At 32.3% G+C, this 12,840-nt stretch overlaps 1 protein-coding gene across 1 annotated transcript in view; it reads right to left on the bottom strand.

Moving 5' to 3' along the window:
* LOC143387447 (fibronectin-like) overlaps positions 1–12,840 on the bottom strand; it is a 143,578-nt gene that overhangs the window by 42,739 nt on the left and 87,999 nt on the right. Inside the window, 3 exon segments of the mRNA XM_077108255.1 lie at positions 1,500–1,652; positions 2,836–2,949; positions 4,881–4,967. Coding sequence (XP_076964370.1) covers positions 1,500–1,652; positions 2,836–2,949; positions 4,881–4,967 — 354 coding nt within the window.

The raw sequence follows: 12,840 nt of genomic DNA, 5'->3' as shown, positions 1-12,840 counted from the left end.
TATAGTACACAGCACAGTGTTGTGATCTGGTCTCTGGAATGGGGAGAAGGGAGGAGACATTGGATTAGGGAAATAAAATTACATCAATGAATCTTTGTAAATTAAATTAAATCAACTCTGTGTCTCACTCTGTGAGAGATCCTGAGAAAATCACTTGATCCTGAGAAAATCACTTTGCTTCTTTGGGTCTCAGCGTCTGCATTTGTAAAAGGAAGACTTGGTTTGCACACCATACTAAGTAAGTAAGGCTCCTTTTGGCTCTGCCATATCATATGCAATTACTATTATTCCTGGATTGTGTATCCATTCAACACCACAAAAGGAATAAGCTCAAGCCAATATCTACTCACTAGCTACTATTATGACTATTTATTAGCTCAGAGTTCTACCTAAATATTACTTTTCAAATCAAAGAAGTGGAAAACTGAAAATCTGAATGAATCAACACCTCCTCATATTGAATCTTTGGGTTCAAAGCGGGGAAAGTAATCTGAACACGTATTCTTAAATTATTCTTAAATTCAAATCTACAAGAGTCTGATTTTAGAATGGCAGTGTTTGTTCTTTGTAGAAATAATTCAATCTCTTTTAGACACAAATGCTGTGGTATCATGTAAAGTTCGGAGGATCAAATGTGTTCTTGCTTTTGAAGCCACCCTTTTGGCTCAGCCTAAGTTCTTCCATCCTTGGAATGCTTCAGAGTCTTAGAATTACTGTGCCGGATCTTACCAGTTCATAAACCACACAGGCATTTTGATTCCAAAGTTAGAGCAAGGCCCAAGCCCAGTCTGACTCTACTGGGTTTTATCTTCTTGGGGGAGATCTAGAGAGTTGGTGCATGTCCTCTATTCTGAGCTGATATCACCCCATGTACCTCTTTCAAGAATCAATTATCGGCCAGGTACATGGTGCACACCTATAATCCCAGAAGCTCAGGAGGCTGAGACAGGAGGATCACAAGTTCAAAGCTAGCCTCAGCAAAATTGAGATGCTAAGGAAGTAAGTGAGAACCTGTCTCTAAATAAAATACAAAATAGGGCTGGGGATGAGACTCAGTGGTTGAGTGACCCTGAGTTCAATCCCTGGTATTCCCCCCACAAATAGAATCAATTTTCCCCTCCTCTGTCCTTCAGTGACACAGACATTCCACTTTACTGTGCTTTTTCTCATTGCTACTGAGACGAAGAAAGAGAAATATTAAAAAATGGAAAAATCACAAAGATCTATAAAGTTTTTCCAAAATCTTCCTAAAATCTTTTCACTGTGATAATGTCCCATCAAATGTAATAAATGGAAATCTCTTTGAGAAAAGAAAAGAATCATCATGCCAGCTTTTACTAACTGGCTGCCCCCCAAAATGAACTTCTTCAGCATAGCAGACTGACTAATGGAGTGGCATTGGGGGCTGCTCTGCTTTAGGCAAAGTACAAGTTTTCACATTAAAGTCTCTCTGTGTACCCTTTGTTCTCTCAAATGCTTTGGTTAATAAGGCGACATACCTCGGAGCTTGGAGTAGGCGACACATGTCCATTCTCCACGGCCATTCCCAATACACGTGCACCTCATCATGTGGCCCATATCATGCTGCTTATCCCACTGATCTCCAATGCTATACATGACTCCTTCGTTGGTTGTGCAGATTTCCTCATGGGCTGTTTTGAAATGGAGAAGCAATGCATTTGATAAACAATCACAGGTTCAAGGCAGGTGTGCAAACACCATTATCAGTTCAGTCTAGTCTTCCTAAGAATTCTCACTTGGAAAGACTTGTGTGCCTCAAAAATACCTACAGCTCTAAGGCAGAGGCAGAGTGTTCTGAGCTCTGGAGAGAGGATGCATCATCCAAAGGGAAAGTGTGATTTTTTGTTCGCTTGTTTTTTTATTTTTAATTTATTATTGTTGGTGTATTAAAATATATATAATAGTGGGATTCACGATACCATATTCATACATGCACAGAATACAATTTGGTCCCTTGGTGGAGGTTGTTAAATTAAGATGATACCTGAATGTTCACTCATCTACCAGGCTTTAGTTAGAAGCCTGGATTGAGTACTGCTTTTAATTTTCCTAATTCCAGTTTATTCTAGTTCAAAGGAAAATTGTGTTTGGGTGTTGAATTGTAAGCAAAAGTGAGTTTTCCTTTTAAACTCAATATGATCTTTTGTTGCAAAGAAAGCAATAAATGCATGGGTGGTTTCCTTGAGTCTTGTTCATGGTTAATGCTGCAGAGTATACAAGTTCTTGGTTCTACAACCAGAAAAATCAAATGTACAGTTTGGAACTCTTGAAATTTGAAAACAAATAAAAGATACTGGTTCCCCTTTCTCCATATAAACTGGAGATTTGATAAATAATTCCCGATTGTCAAAAACAAATTTTCAGATTTGTCTCTATCACTTTGGTATTTAATAAGTGTTAAAGCTAATTCCAGCCAAACAGTCACGTGTCAATACTACAGCTCTGTGACTACAGCAGTCAAGTTGTTTTAAGTGACTCAAGCACACCAAAGTGTGATCTTGACAAAAGTCAAACCTTTGCAACTTTATATTTTCAGATTTCTAAAAAAAAAAAAAAAAAAAAACATTTTCAATTGTCTTTGTGTATTTTGGACATTAAAACATGTCAATGAGATTTTTAAAGGATTCAGATAATTATACAAATCATATTTTTTTCAATTTGAATGTATATGATGTAACATGTGTACACATATATCACATAGATTTTTCTTCTCCAAATTGTCTTATTGGGTGAAGTACGAGTAAACAGGACACTCATCTGTCTCTGCTCTCTGAATGGTTGTCCACATGGGCAGCCCAGAGGGCTTCCTCTTACCAGCCATGGGGCAGAATCCAAACTTCTGGTCAGCATCATAGTTCTGTGTGGTTCCACACCATTTCATAGGTTCTCTGAACCTATAAAGTAGAGGCAATAGACATTCAATGTGATCTATATAAATGTCCAATTAAGACAATTTAGACCTAAATACTTTTCCTGCTCAAATGCTATTTCATTAATTTGATCTATGAAGACTGCTTTGATAAGCACAGAAGCATATATTCTTCATTTCTACATATGGCATAAAGCAGAAGAAGAAATGAGACTCATGACCTTTTCTCAAAACTAATTAAATCTATTTTTGTTATAATTCCACAAATAGGCACAATTTAAGGCCTAATTCCAGAGACAATGAATAATTTTGAATGATGATATGAAAAGATACAAATATCAAGGCAGGTGGAATATAAGGTCATAATAGATTCTGCTAGATAAAAGAAGTAGTTTTTTTTATTTTTGTTTTTCTTTTTTATTCATGAGATTTGGAAACAGGAAAATTTAGAGCAATTACTGTTCAAAGTCAACATAATAATAAAGCTAAATAGATCTATACAAAGTATAGCTATTAAAATAATCTGTTGTTATAATAAATATTCTGATATTTAATCCTAGTTAATCTCAAAATTGAATGAAGAACATTTGAAAACACAGAAATTAGATGAAAGAAATCTCAAACAGATAGAACAATTTTTCCAAAAAGAGAGTAAGAAATGCAGGAAACATCAAATTTAAGATGAATTTTATGGGATTCCAAGGGTTATTTAAAGGACTTAAAAGAAGTATTAATATTATATCACTTCGTGTACAAAACGTAAAGCAGTATACCTTTAGTCCCATAAATTGTTACTACCAATCATTTTAGTTCTGTACATTGCCAATAAAATCCAACATCTACTTTGCCACTTTGAAGTAAGTAGTGAGATATCATTTAAATCCCGTTCTAAATGAATTCCCACAACTCACCAGATGAAGCGTTCTTCTTTTTTCTCTGGTAGATCAGTTTCCACCTGAAATCATTTACTCTCTGCCTATATAACATCTTTTAGTAACCCTTGCCATGTTTTTAAAATTTCAGATCTCTTGTATTCTACTTTCTATCCATTTTAGGAGGACATTTTGTATAGAGAAAGAATTCTCACTGGTACTTTTTTTCCCAGAAGAAAATAGGTCATTCTGTTGTCTCTGAAAGACATTTCTGGGAGAGGAGTTCACATAATCTTTATTTTTTGTCCCTATGTATAATGGATTACGTTCCTCTCTAGATACTGGCATGGTTCCTTTCCTTATAATTTTTGGTTATTTGACTACGATGTGCTTTCTATAGTTTTCTGAAAATGTGGAAGAAGTTTGGTCATTATTTCTGCAATTTTTTTCCCTCCCCAGCTCCCTTATATTGCTAAAAGTTTTATTGTTCGTATATTGAAAAGCTTGATGTTTTCTCATATATGTCTTCTTTTTTACTTATTTTCCCCTCCATGTTTCAGTTTGAAAAGTTTGCATTGCTGTGTTCTACACTGTTCAACCCCATAGAATTTTTTTAACTGCAGATATTTTATTTTATTTTTCTTTTTACAAAATATTTTTGATTTTCTTTAAAGATTCATCCATTCTGTTATGCTCAGAATATCTATTGAGTGATCTAAAGTCTTTACAATTGACATTTTTAAAAATTCTTATCTGATTATTCCTTTTTCTTTTTACTTCTATCTTTCTATTGAATTTTTTTTTCTCTTGGTCATGTATTTCTGCTTCTTCCTCAAGATGAGTAATATTTGATAGAATGCTAGATATTGCAAGTATTTTGTTTTGAAGAACATTTAGATTTTTGTTTAAAGATTGTTAGATCATTTCTTTTTAAACCAGATAGTTAATTTGCTAGAAGATTAAAGTGATCATTTAAAGCTGTTTTTTGGGTTTAAATGAGCTTCTAGTCTACATGCCAGGGTTAGTTAAACCCTGCTTTTAAGACATGGCTTTATTAGTGTATCTACTCAACGTAGTCCCTAAAGACTCCATTATCTGTCAGAAATCAAATAACTTACCTTGTGCCAACTCCCCAGTAGCAATTATTTCTCTGGTAGCTGTTTTGATCTCAAGTCTCCCCATACACATGCTCATCCTGGTACCAGCTAAAGACACAAAAGGAACACTTAAACAGATTTTTGAAGTTTTTTTTTGTGAATAGATCCCTTCTCCCTCCAGGTCTATTCCATAAATTCTTACAACCTGAATCTCTCCCTCTTAGGTTTAAATCTAATTAGTTCTGAAAGTTGTACTATGCTTTAATTTCCCCCCTGTTGCTAGGATCTTCTAAACTTTTAACTAAAAAGCCTAGACAACTATGGGGGCTTACTTTATTTATTTTCTCTTTTTCAGAAGTCAGTTCTTTGCTGCCAGTTGACCGGATTCTAGAAACATTTCTTAACATACTTTCTCCTGTTTACTAGCTGCTTACAATTAAAAAAAATTAGTTTGCAGCAGTTATTTATGGTCAGAGGCAGAATTTCAGGTTATATGAATAAGAATAAATTAAAGTTTTATGCAAACATAAAGAATTATATGACCATTGGTTGGAAAGTTTGGAAGTTAAATTTTGTTGTTCTTGCCTCAATGAGAAGCACCACACAGTGTTTTATTATTAATAACTTATCAGTATAAATAATTTTCATATAACAAAATCTTTCAAATGTAGTCTTGCAAACCAGACAATACTCCATCAAGGAATAGTGAGAGCTATGCTTATGAAAATGAAGAAATTGTTAGAAAAGAGACATCCCGGTTTTACTAACAAGAGCAACAACAGTAAAAACAAATACATTATCTTCAATAATACCAATGTTATCCAAAAGATGAAATGATTCATTTATCTGAAAATAACTTTGAGAATCTATTTCAATTGCAGCTTGTATAGACAAATTCATGAAGTGGAAAATTGCTAAAAGGAATAGGATATAGATAAGGGATATCCTCTGGTTTAATTAAATCAAGAAAAGAGGCACATGGGAAGAAGAAAAGAGGTGCAGAAAAGAAAATAAGTAGTCATAGAAAAGGAGATGGTGCCCATCTTTACATGAAATTTTAACCCTTTAAGTAGTACATTAGTTTCCTACAGTTTTCACCATACTGAATATGTTAAACAAAAGTATTTTATTTTTACAGTTCTGTAGACGAGAAACCTGAAATCAAAACTTCAATAGGATTCATTTTATTTCTTTTGTGTGTACAATCCTTGGAATGCCAGAGGCCCTCTTCTCCTTGTCCCTTCATGTGGTTTTCTTTCTCTGTATGTCTTCATCACATTATTTTATAAGGACCTGAGTCATATTGGATTAGAGCTCACACTACTGACCTCATTTTAACTTAATTACCCCTTGAAATGTTCTACATTGTCAAACACAGTCCCAGTCTGAGGTCCTACAATTTAGGAGTTCACCATATGAATTTCGGAAAGGGGCAATTTGAACCATAACAAGAACAAATTTGTGAGCCTAAAGTTCCCACGTCCTAAAGTTTCAATAGCTTCTGTGGTGCCAATCAAGAGGCCTTTTTTTTCATGGAAGTATTGCTGATTATGATGATTTATTTGTTATCATCTTTTAAAAATGATAGATCTTTAAAGATATGCCTTTAAATATTTTATGCAATATCTAGTCTCTTTAATCTGTTTTCCCTGAAAAAAAAAAAACAGATGAAAGTAGAAAATTACTATCATGAACTCATTTTTGACAAATGAAATATGATGGCTTATAAAAAATGCCATTTCAATAGCATGATTTATCACATATTTCTCATGCTCTATGATAGGTTTAGTGAATTTCATAAATGCAGCTCAGTTTAAGATTTATAGGTCTGTTTGTGATAGACAGCATGAAAAGGAAAGTAAGTTGCAGTAGAAATTTGGAATTAACTAAATTTTCATTTAAAATATTCATGATGTTTTTCTACTTCAGAGTCACCTTAAAAGATGTCAATGGAATAATTAATAATTTCATTTATGCAAATGTTCAAAACAAAAGCTTCAAATTATCATAATTTAATTTAATCTAGAAAATAAAATTAGTTTTATTTTTTAATATTAATATGTTCATTTCTACATCATTTTAAATAATGGTTAGCTTGCTGAATAATATCTGTGATTATAACTAAAGTACTTTGAGGTAGGCCCTACCAAATTAATAGCAAAATTTAAAATTCTGCATACTGTTCCAAAATACATGGTATGTTTGCTATTCTTAACTATTTTTTTTGTTCTGACATTTTATAGATAAAAATACAAACTCAAAACATCTGAATTGCTTATTTAAGATCCTATTAGTTATAAGTGAAAAAATTTAGACATTATAAAACAAATTAATATTCTTACACCATTTGTTTCCACAAAATTATTATATAATGAAAAAGAGGGGATTCTTGTTTATTAAATAGTTCTACTTACTTATCTTAATAGGAAATGTATTTCCAATTTAGATTTGTGTAGTGTAATCTTCAAAGTTGTTTAAGATATGTGATCTCCTTTTTATATTTATAAGCACATAATTTACCAATACTTGTTTTTATTTATTTAACAAACACATACTATACATCCAAATCATGGAATAGATATTGTTGCTTTCCACATTGTCTTTACTTTTTTTTTTTTCCTTTTTAGAACCTAGGGGCATCTAACCACTGAACCACAGCCTCAGCCCTTTAAGTTTTATTTTAAGACAGGATCTCAATAAGTTGCTGAGCCTGGTCTTGAACTTATGATCCTCCTGCCTCTATCTCCGGAGTTGCTGGGATTGCAGGCTGTCACCACTTTGACCTGCACTACCCACACTTCAACAGGAGTAAACTGAGGAATGGAAACATAGGTATCTCCCTAAGGTAGGTTGTCGCAAGAGTCGGAGTGCCTTTCAGTGTAATGTATATATTAACATCACACAGTAATAATTTTAATACAGATATTAAATATGATGAACATTTCAAGTAAAAATTAAACTCAATTCTAAGGACAACCACAAGTCCCAGAATTCCTCCAAGGCCATATGACATCTCTTAACCAAAAGGCAAATGTAGTCTGGTGGTTTTTTCCAGCCAACTCAGATGACAGGTTGGTGGGTCAGTGTCCTTGAATGATGACAGGGTGGTCAGTTTCTGGGAGGTGTCCTGGGATGCAGCCATGGTGGGCTTTTGCTCTCGGTTTAAATTGGTGCTGAACTCAACATTCACTAGTTATGCCTATGGCTGTGTTGGGTTATTCCCAGGGGTGTTTCTGGTTACCCCTAAACTGTATGTTCTCTACTGATAGCTACAGGGCATACTGCGCACTGAAATAAGTCCTCCAAATATGTTCTTTACAGAGGTGATAAAGTTGTAAAGTGGCATGAAAACATAGTTATTTGTCTAAGGGAAGTAATAAAGTTGTAAAGTAGTAAGGATAGCATTTGATTCAATGTAGTCTGTTTTTAATGTAAATAAGTTTAACTTCTATACTATGCAAATATAAATTCTCAGTCAATCAAAACAGGTACATAAATACTTACGTGTACTTTCTTATGGAAGGGAAAGATGAATAATAAATGGAGTGAGCCACTATCTAAAAATTTCCCTAGATCAATAAATGGGTGTTGGCCATTCAAGGAGAGTATCACAGGCATACTTCAGTGTCCTTCAAAGGATTAATTCAAAACTTCTCTTTAAAATGTATTGAACTGTATCTATAAAAATATGTGTTTTGTCTAATACTTTTGATTTTCTTGCTAAGAATTATGGATATTTATACTTGGTAGGTGCTTTTCCTAAAACGCCTAAATAAAATACCTAAAATATAATTTTTCCCTATATGGTTATTTTAAATATTTACCTTTTTTGTTCTAGACCTTGTTTTTCTGATCATTGTTTTAGGGAAATTTTGACTTTTAAATTAGTTTTCCACATTTATGTCCCTTACTAGCTAACCTATATCTTATTTATCAATAGGATAATAAAGTACATTTAAATTTCTCAAATCTTATTTCTGGACAATTTAAATTGAACAAGTATTGAAGCATATCATACATTTGTAAAAGACATATTTCAACATCTTATTTGTGATTTGGAAAGTTAATGAATGCTATTGTACATCATGTTTACAAATTGTAGTGCTTCTTTGATGGAATTAAGAATTAAAGCCTTTACCTTTTTTTTTTTTTCCAAACAGAAAACTTTAGATTGGGAGAGTGTTGTAGGAGCAGTGAACTTGGATCATTTTGTTAATTTTGTGACAAGTATAAATCTAGGTATATAAATCTAGATAGATTTGTAAAATCTAGTTATTTTTCTTATTTTATATTATTCAAATTCACAAAAACTTTTCTAATTTCCACCTGTTGTTTATGATTATTTTTAGATGTACGTTCAACTTTAGTTTTTCTCATTATTCTGTCATTTTAAATTTTCAGTCACTACTGTTGCCTAATATCTTGGCTTCTTTATCAACTTCCTGTTATTTCAGATGGGCATAAGTGTTATATTAAGTCATGAGGTTTTAGGGAAAAACTTACTAGGATAAAAATTAATTTAATATTCTATCATATAATCCTGTTGTTCTAATTCTGAAATCAAGTATGTAAATTGCATTTTTCACAAAGTGAACATAGTATATGTTACACCTCCTACTTCAATTTTAATTTCAGAACCATTGATATTCTTTGAAATATTAGTACCAATAGCATTGAAAGTTTTTTAAAATAAACTTGCCAATATATCCTATCATAAAATTGGAATAATTAAGTGCATAGTTTATGTGCACATATCTTAAAATCATAATCTGCAGATTATTTAAAAAATGTCATTTGAGAATGTATATGACAGAAGTTTGCTCATAATTTTTACTTTTTTTTAAGCAAATCTCTGAATTAGAAAAGTCTGTGACTCGGTGCTGTGTGGCCCCTTTTCGTCCAAGTAACCCACTAATTCTGTCTCTGCTTCAATGCTGTTTGCCCCGCCTAGATCACTGCCTTTTCTTTCAAATTTTCAATAACCAGCTTTCAAAAAAAAGGTTCATGGGATAATGTTGTTCAAATGGTGATGTGTAAGATTAAGAGGTACAAAGACTTTCTAGAACATATCTCGGAAAGCTGATTCTTACCTCTCAGGATCAGCTGTTAATTAACAAAGATGTCTGAATTGCTTTTTCCTGGATAAAGATTATCAGTGAAATTTTCTTCAAGTAACTTCTTTGAGGAACTTCTCTTTTATCAATTTGCCTTCATTATTTCTCCTGAACAATGATTAAAAATCATGCATAAGTAGTCTTCAGTTGAAAATGAATTTTTTATCTCAACTAATCATATTGAAGGCAGACAGTGTTAGTTAAATTTATTTAGTGACACTATCACATATTCTGGGATGGTAAGCCATAAATATAATTTGATATGATTGTACACAAATATCAAAGCTGTGCACAATTATCAGCCATTATAGGAATAGCCATATTAACATCCTAATAGCAGAGTCTTGTATTGAAAAAATTATAAAGTGAGACCCTTTAAGTCATTAAGTTCTTCAAACTAATTTAATAAAATTACTTTTCCTATGTCCTATGCTATCTTTATTCAGTTGTTGCTTTGAATAATTTAAGAAAAAGAAAGAAAGCCCAAAGTTAACTGACCTGTTCTTTCTCTTTTTCCTATTTTTTTAACTACAATCGTAATTACATGTACCACAAAAATCTACCCATAAAAAAGTAAATTCACCAGTGAATTCATTTAAATGACTTCTCAGAACCAATTGTTCAGGAAATTATTGTTTCTCTTTCCTCATAATGTAGTCATTCTACATGTAAATTGTCTGGAAATGTGCTTTTCTCTGAGAAAAGGTAATGTTAAATTTTTTTAAAAAGATTTTTGTGTGGAATTATGATCTTGGAATGTCCTTAATGAATATCACATTTCTGAACATAAATCCATAAGAACCATTCTTTGAGGATCATCTGGATAAAATACTCAAATTGCAAATTAAGTTTATCTTTACATAACATGACTAAAAGTTTGAAAGTTAAAATCTTAGAAAAAAGTGTTTTGAGCATGCTGGGAAGAATTGAAGAAAGATCAAAAGTAGGTGAATTCAGTCATATGGAGGAATTAGTAGACACCTAGTTGTTAACTGGTAACTCAACATATTTTAATACAATGAACAATAGCAGATAACCTCAATAATCTCACATTACTTTGCATGCATAAGTAACCACATTGTATGATAACTAACTCCCATGTTTAAATAGAGTCTGTGATGAGATAAAGACATGTAAATTCCCATACTGCATAAGAACATTTTAGTCAACTGTGGACAGAATATACAATGGTGGTCTCATAATATTATTATGTAGCCTAAGTACATATTAGGTTATATTATCTAGGTTTGTGTAAGTACAGTCTATGATGTTCACCTAATGGCAAAATTACCTAATGACCATTCTCAGAATGAGAAATATTCCTGTCATTGAGTGATTCATGATTTTATATACAACTTACTTTTGATGAGACGAATTAAATGCAAACAGAATTGTTAGCAAGAGTTCACAATATTAGGTCAGTACTTCATTTGAAAAACATTTCTATTTATTCTTCTGTATTTCTATAAGATACTTATCAATGAAAAATGAGATGAAAGAAATCCATATTTTCATATGATTAGATCTTAACCCTTGCCTTAAAAAAATAAAATTGTCATTCCTACAGATAGCAGGAGGGAGAGAATTAGAGGAAACAATTGATTTTTATAAAAGAATTCAAAGAAATATTTGACTCAAATTTTATTTTTTAATAATTAATTAGTAAATATTGCCTCAGACAAGTAGTGACAAAAGGTATATTGTATCTAAGATTCTCCTAAACATATTATAAATATAAAAAAAAGAAAAGAAAATTATTTTTTTAATTGAGTTGGGATTAGACTGGAAAATGTAATGATAAAGATCAAAATATGGGATTTTTCACTTATTTTATCTGAGTTATTAGAATAATTTTACTTAACTTCAATAAAATTTGTCAATTGAATCGGTTTATTTACACCAGCTTTATCACAAGCACATGAACAACATGCTGTACCATGACACTAATGTCACTTTTACTTGGAATTAGGAATTTTTTAGTTCCATTGCAATCCTAAGGAAATACTGTCATATGTGTAGTACAATGTTGAACAAAATGTTGTTACATGGCACATGACTGTAATTTATTATTTTAGCTTAAATTTCAAAATGGTTTTATACCTGAAACCAAAAAAGTAATACATTTGAATTCAAAATGATGACTGGCTAAAAATGGAAAGCCAATGATTTTAATTCTTGGTTTAAAAACGTGGCAGGTTTAGGTATAAGAAATCCTGGGTAACAAGAGATTCCCATATACTGTCAGGGTTTGAAAGTAGAATGTCAGAAACATAATCACATAGAGTGTAATATGCATTCACTCCTCTTCAGAAAATGGCTGTTTGTATATAAGAAATAGTTCTACTCTTCGAAGAGAGTAAACAATATTGCTGGATATCAATAGTTCAGACAAACAAATCAGAACAAGAGTTTCATGGCACACAGGTACACTGGTGTTACTTTTTAGAAAGCTGTGCTGGACATGGCCCATTGACATGAACCATTCCAACTAACTTCCAATGTGTTTGTCTGTACTGCAAGGTAAGAAAGCTAAAGACTTTATTTCATAAATTTCCTTGCAAGTATTGGATGCAAATGTAGTACTAATAACTAAATAATTTATATCAGAGATTTGAAGGAGAAATTTAGGAAGTAGATATCTTCACTGATTTGGGCTGTGCTTTGAAGGGAAGCAAGTTGTGATGGCATGATTTATTTTGTGTCTGTGTTTCAGTGTGCAGTCTCCAGCTAGACTGGTATGCATGTGTAGTTCTAAGTTGTCAGCTACCTCCTGATTCATTAAGAACAGAATGTCAAACCCAGTGATCCAGTAGTAGATTCCTGATTTTCCACTTTCCTGAATATGTCAGAGGTTGAATCTCCCTTGG

The sequence above is a fragment of the Callospermophilus lateralis genome, unplaced genomic scaffold, assembly GCF_048772815.1.
Source record: "Callospermophilus lateralis isolate mCalLat2 unplaced genomic scaffold, mCalLat2.hap1 Scaffold_286, whole genome shotgun sequence".
In the NCBI taxonomy this organism is placed as follows: Eukaryota; Metazoa; Chordata; class Mammalia; order Rodentia; family Sciuridae; genus Callospermophilus; species Callospermophilus lateralis.
This window is presented reverse-complemented; position numbering and strand designations above follow the sequence as displayed.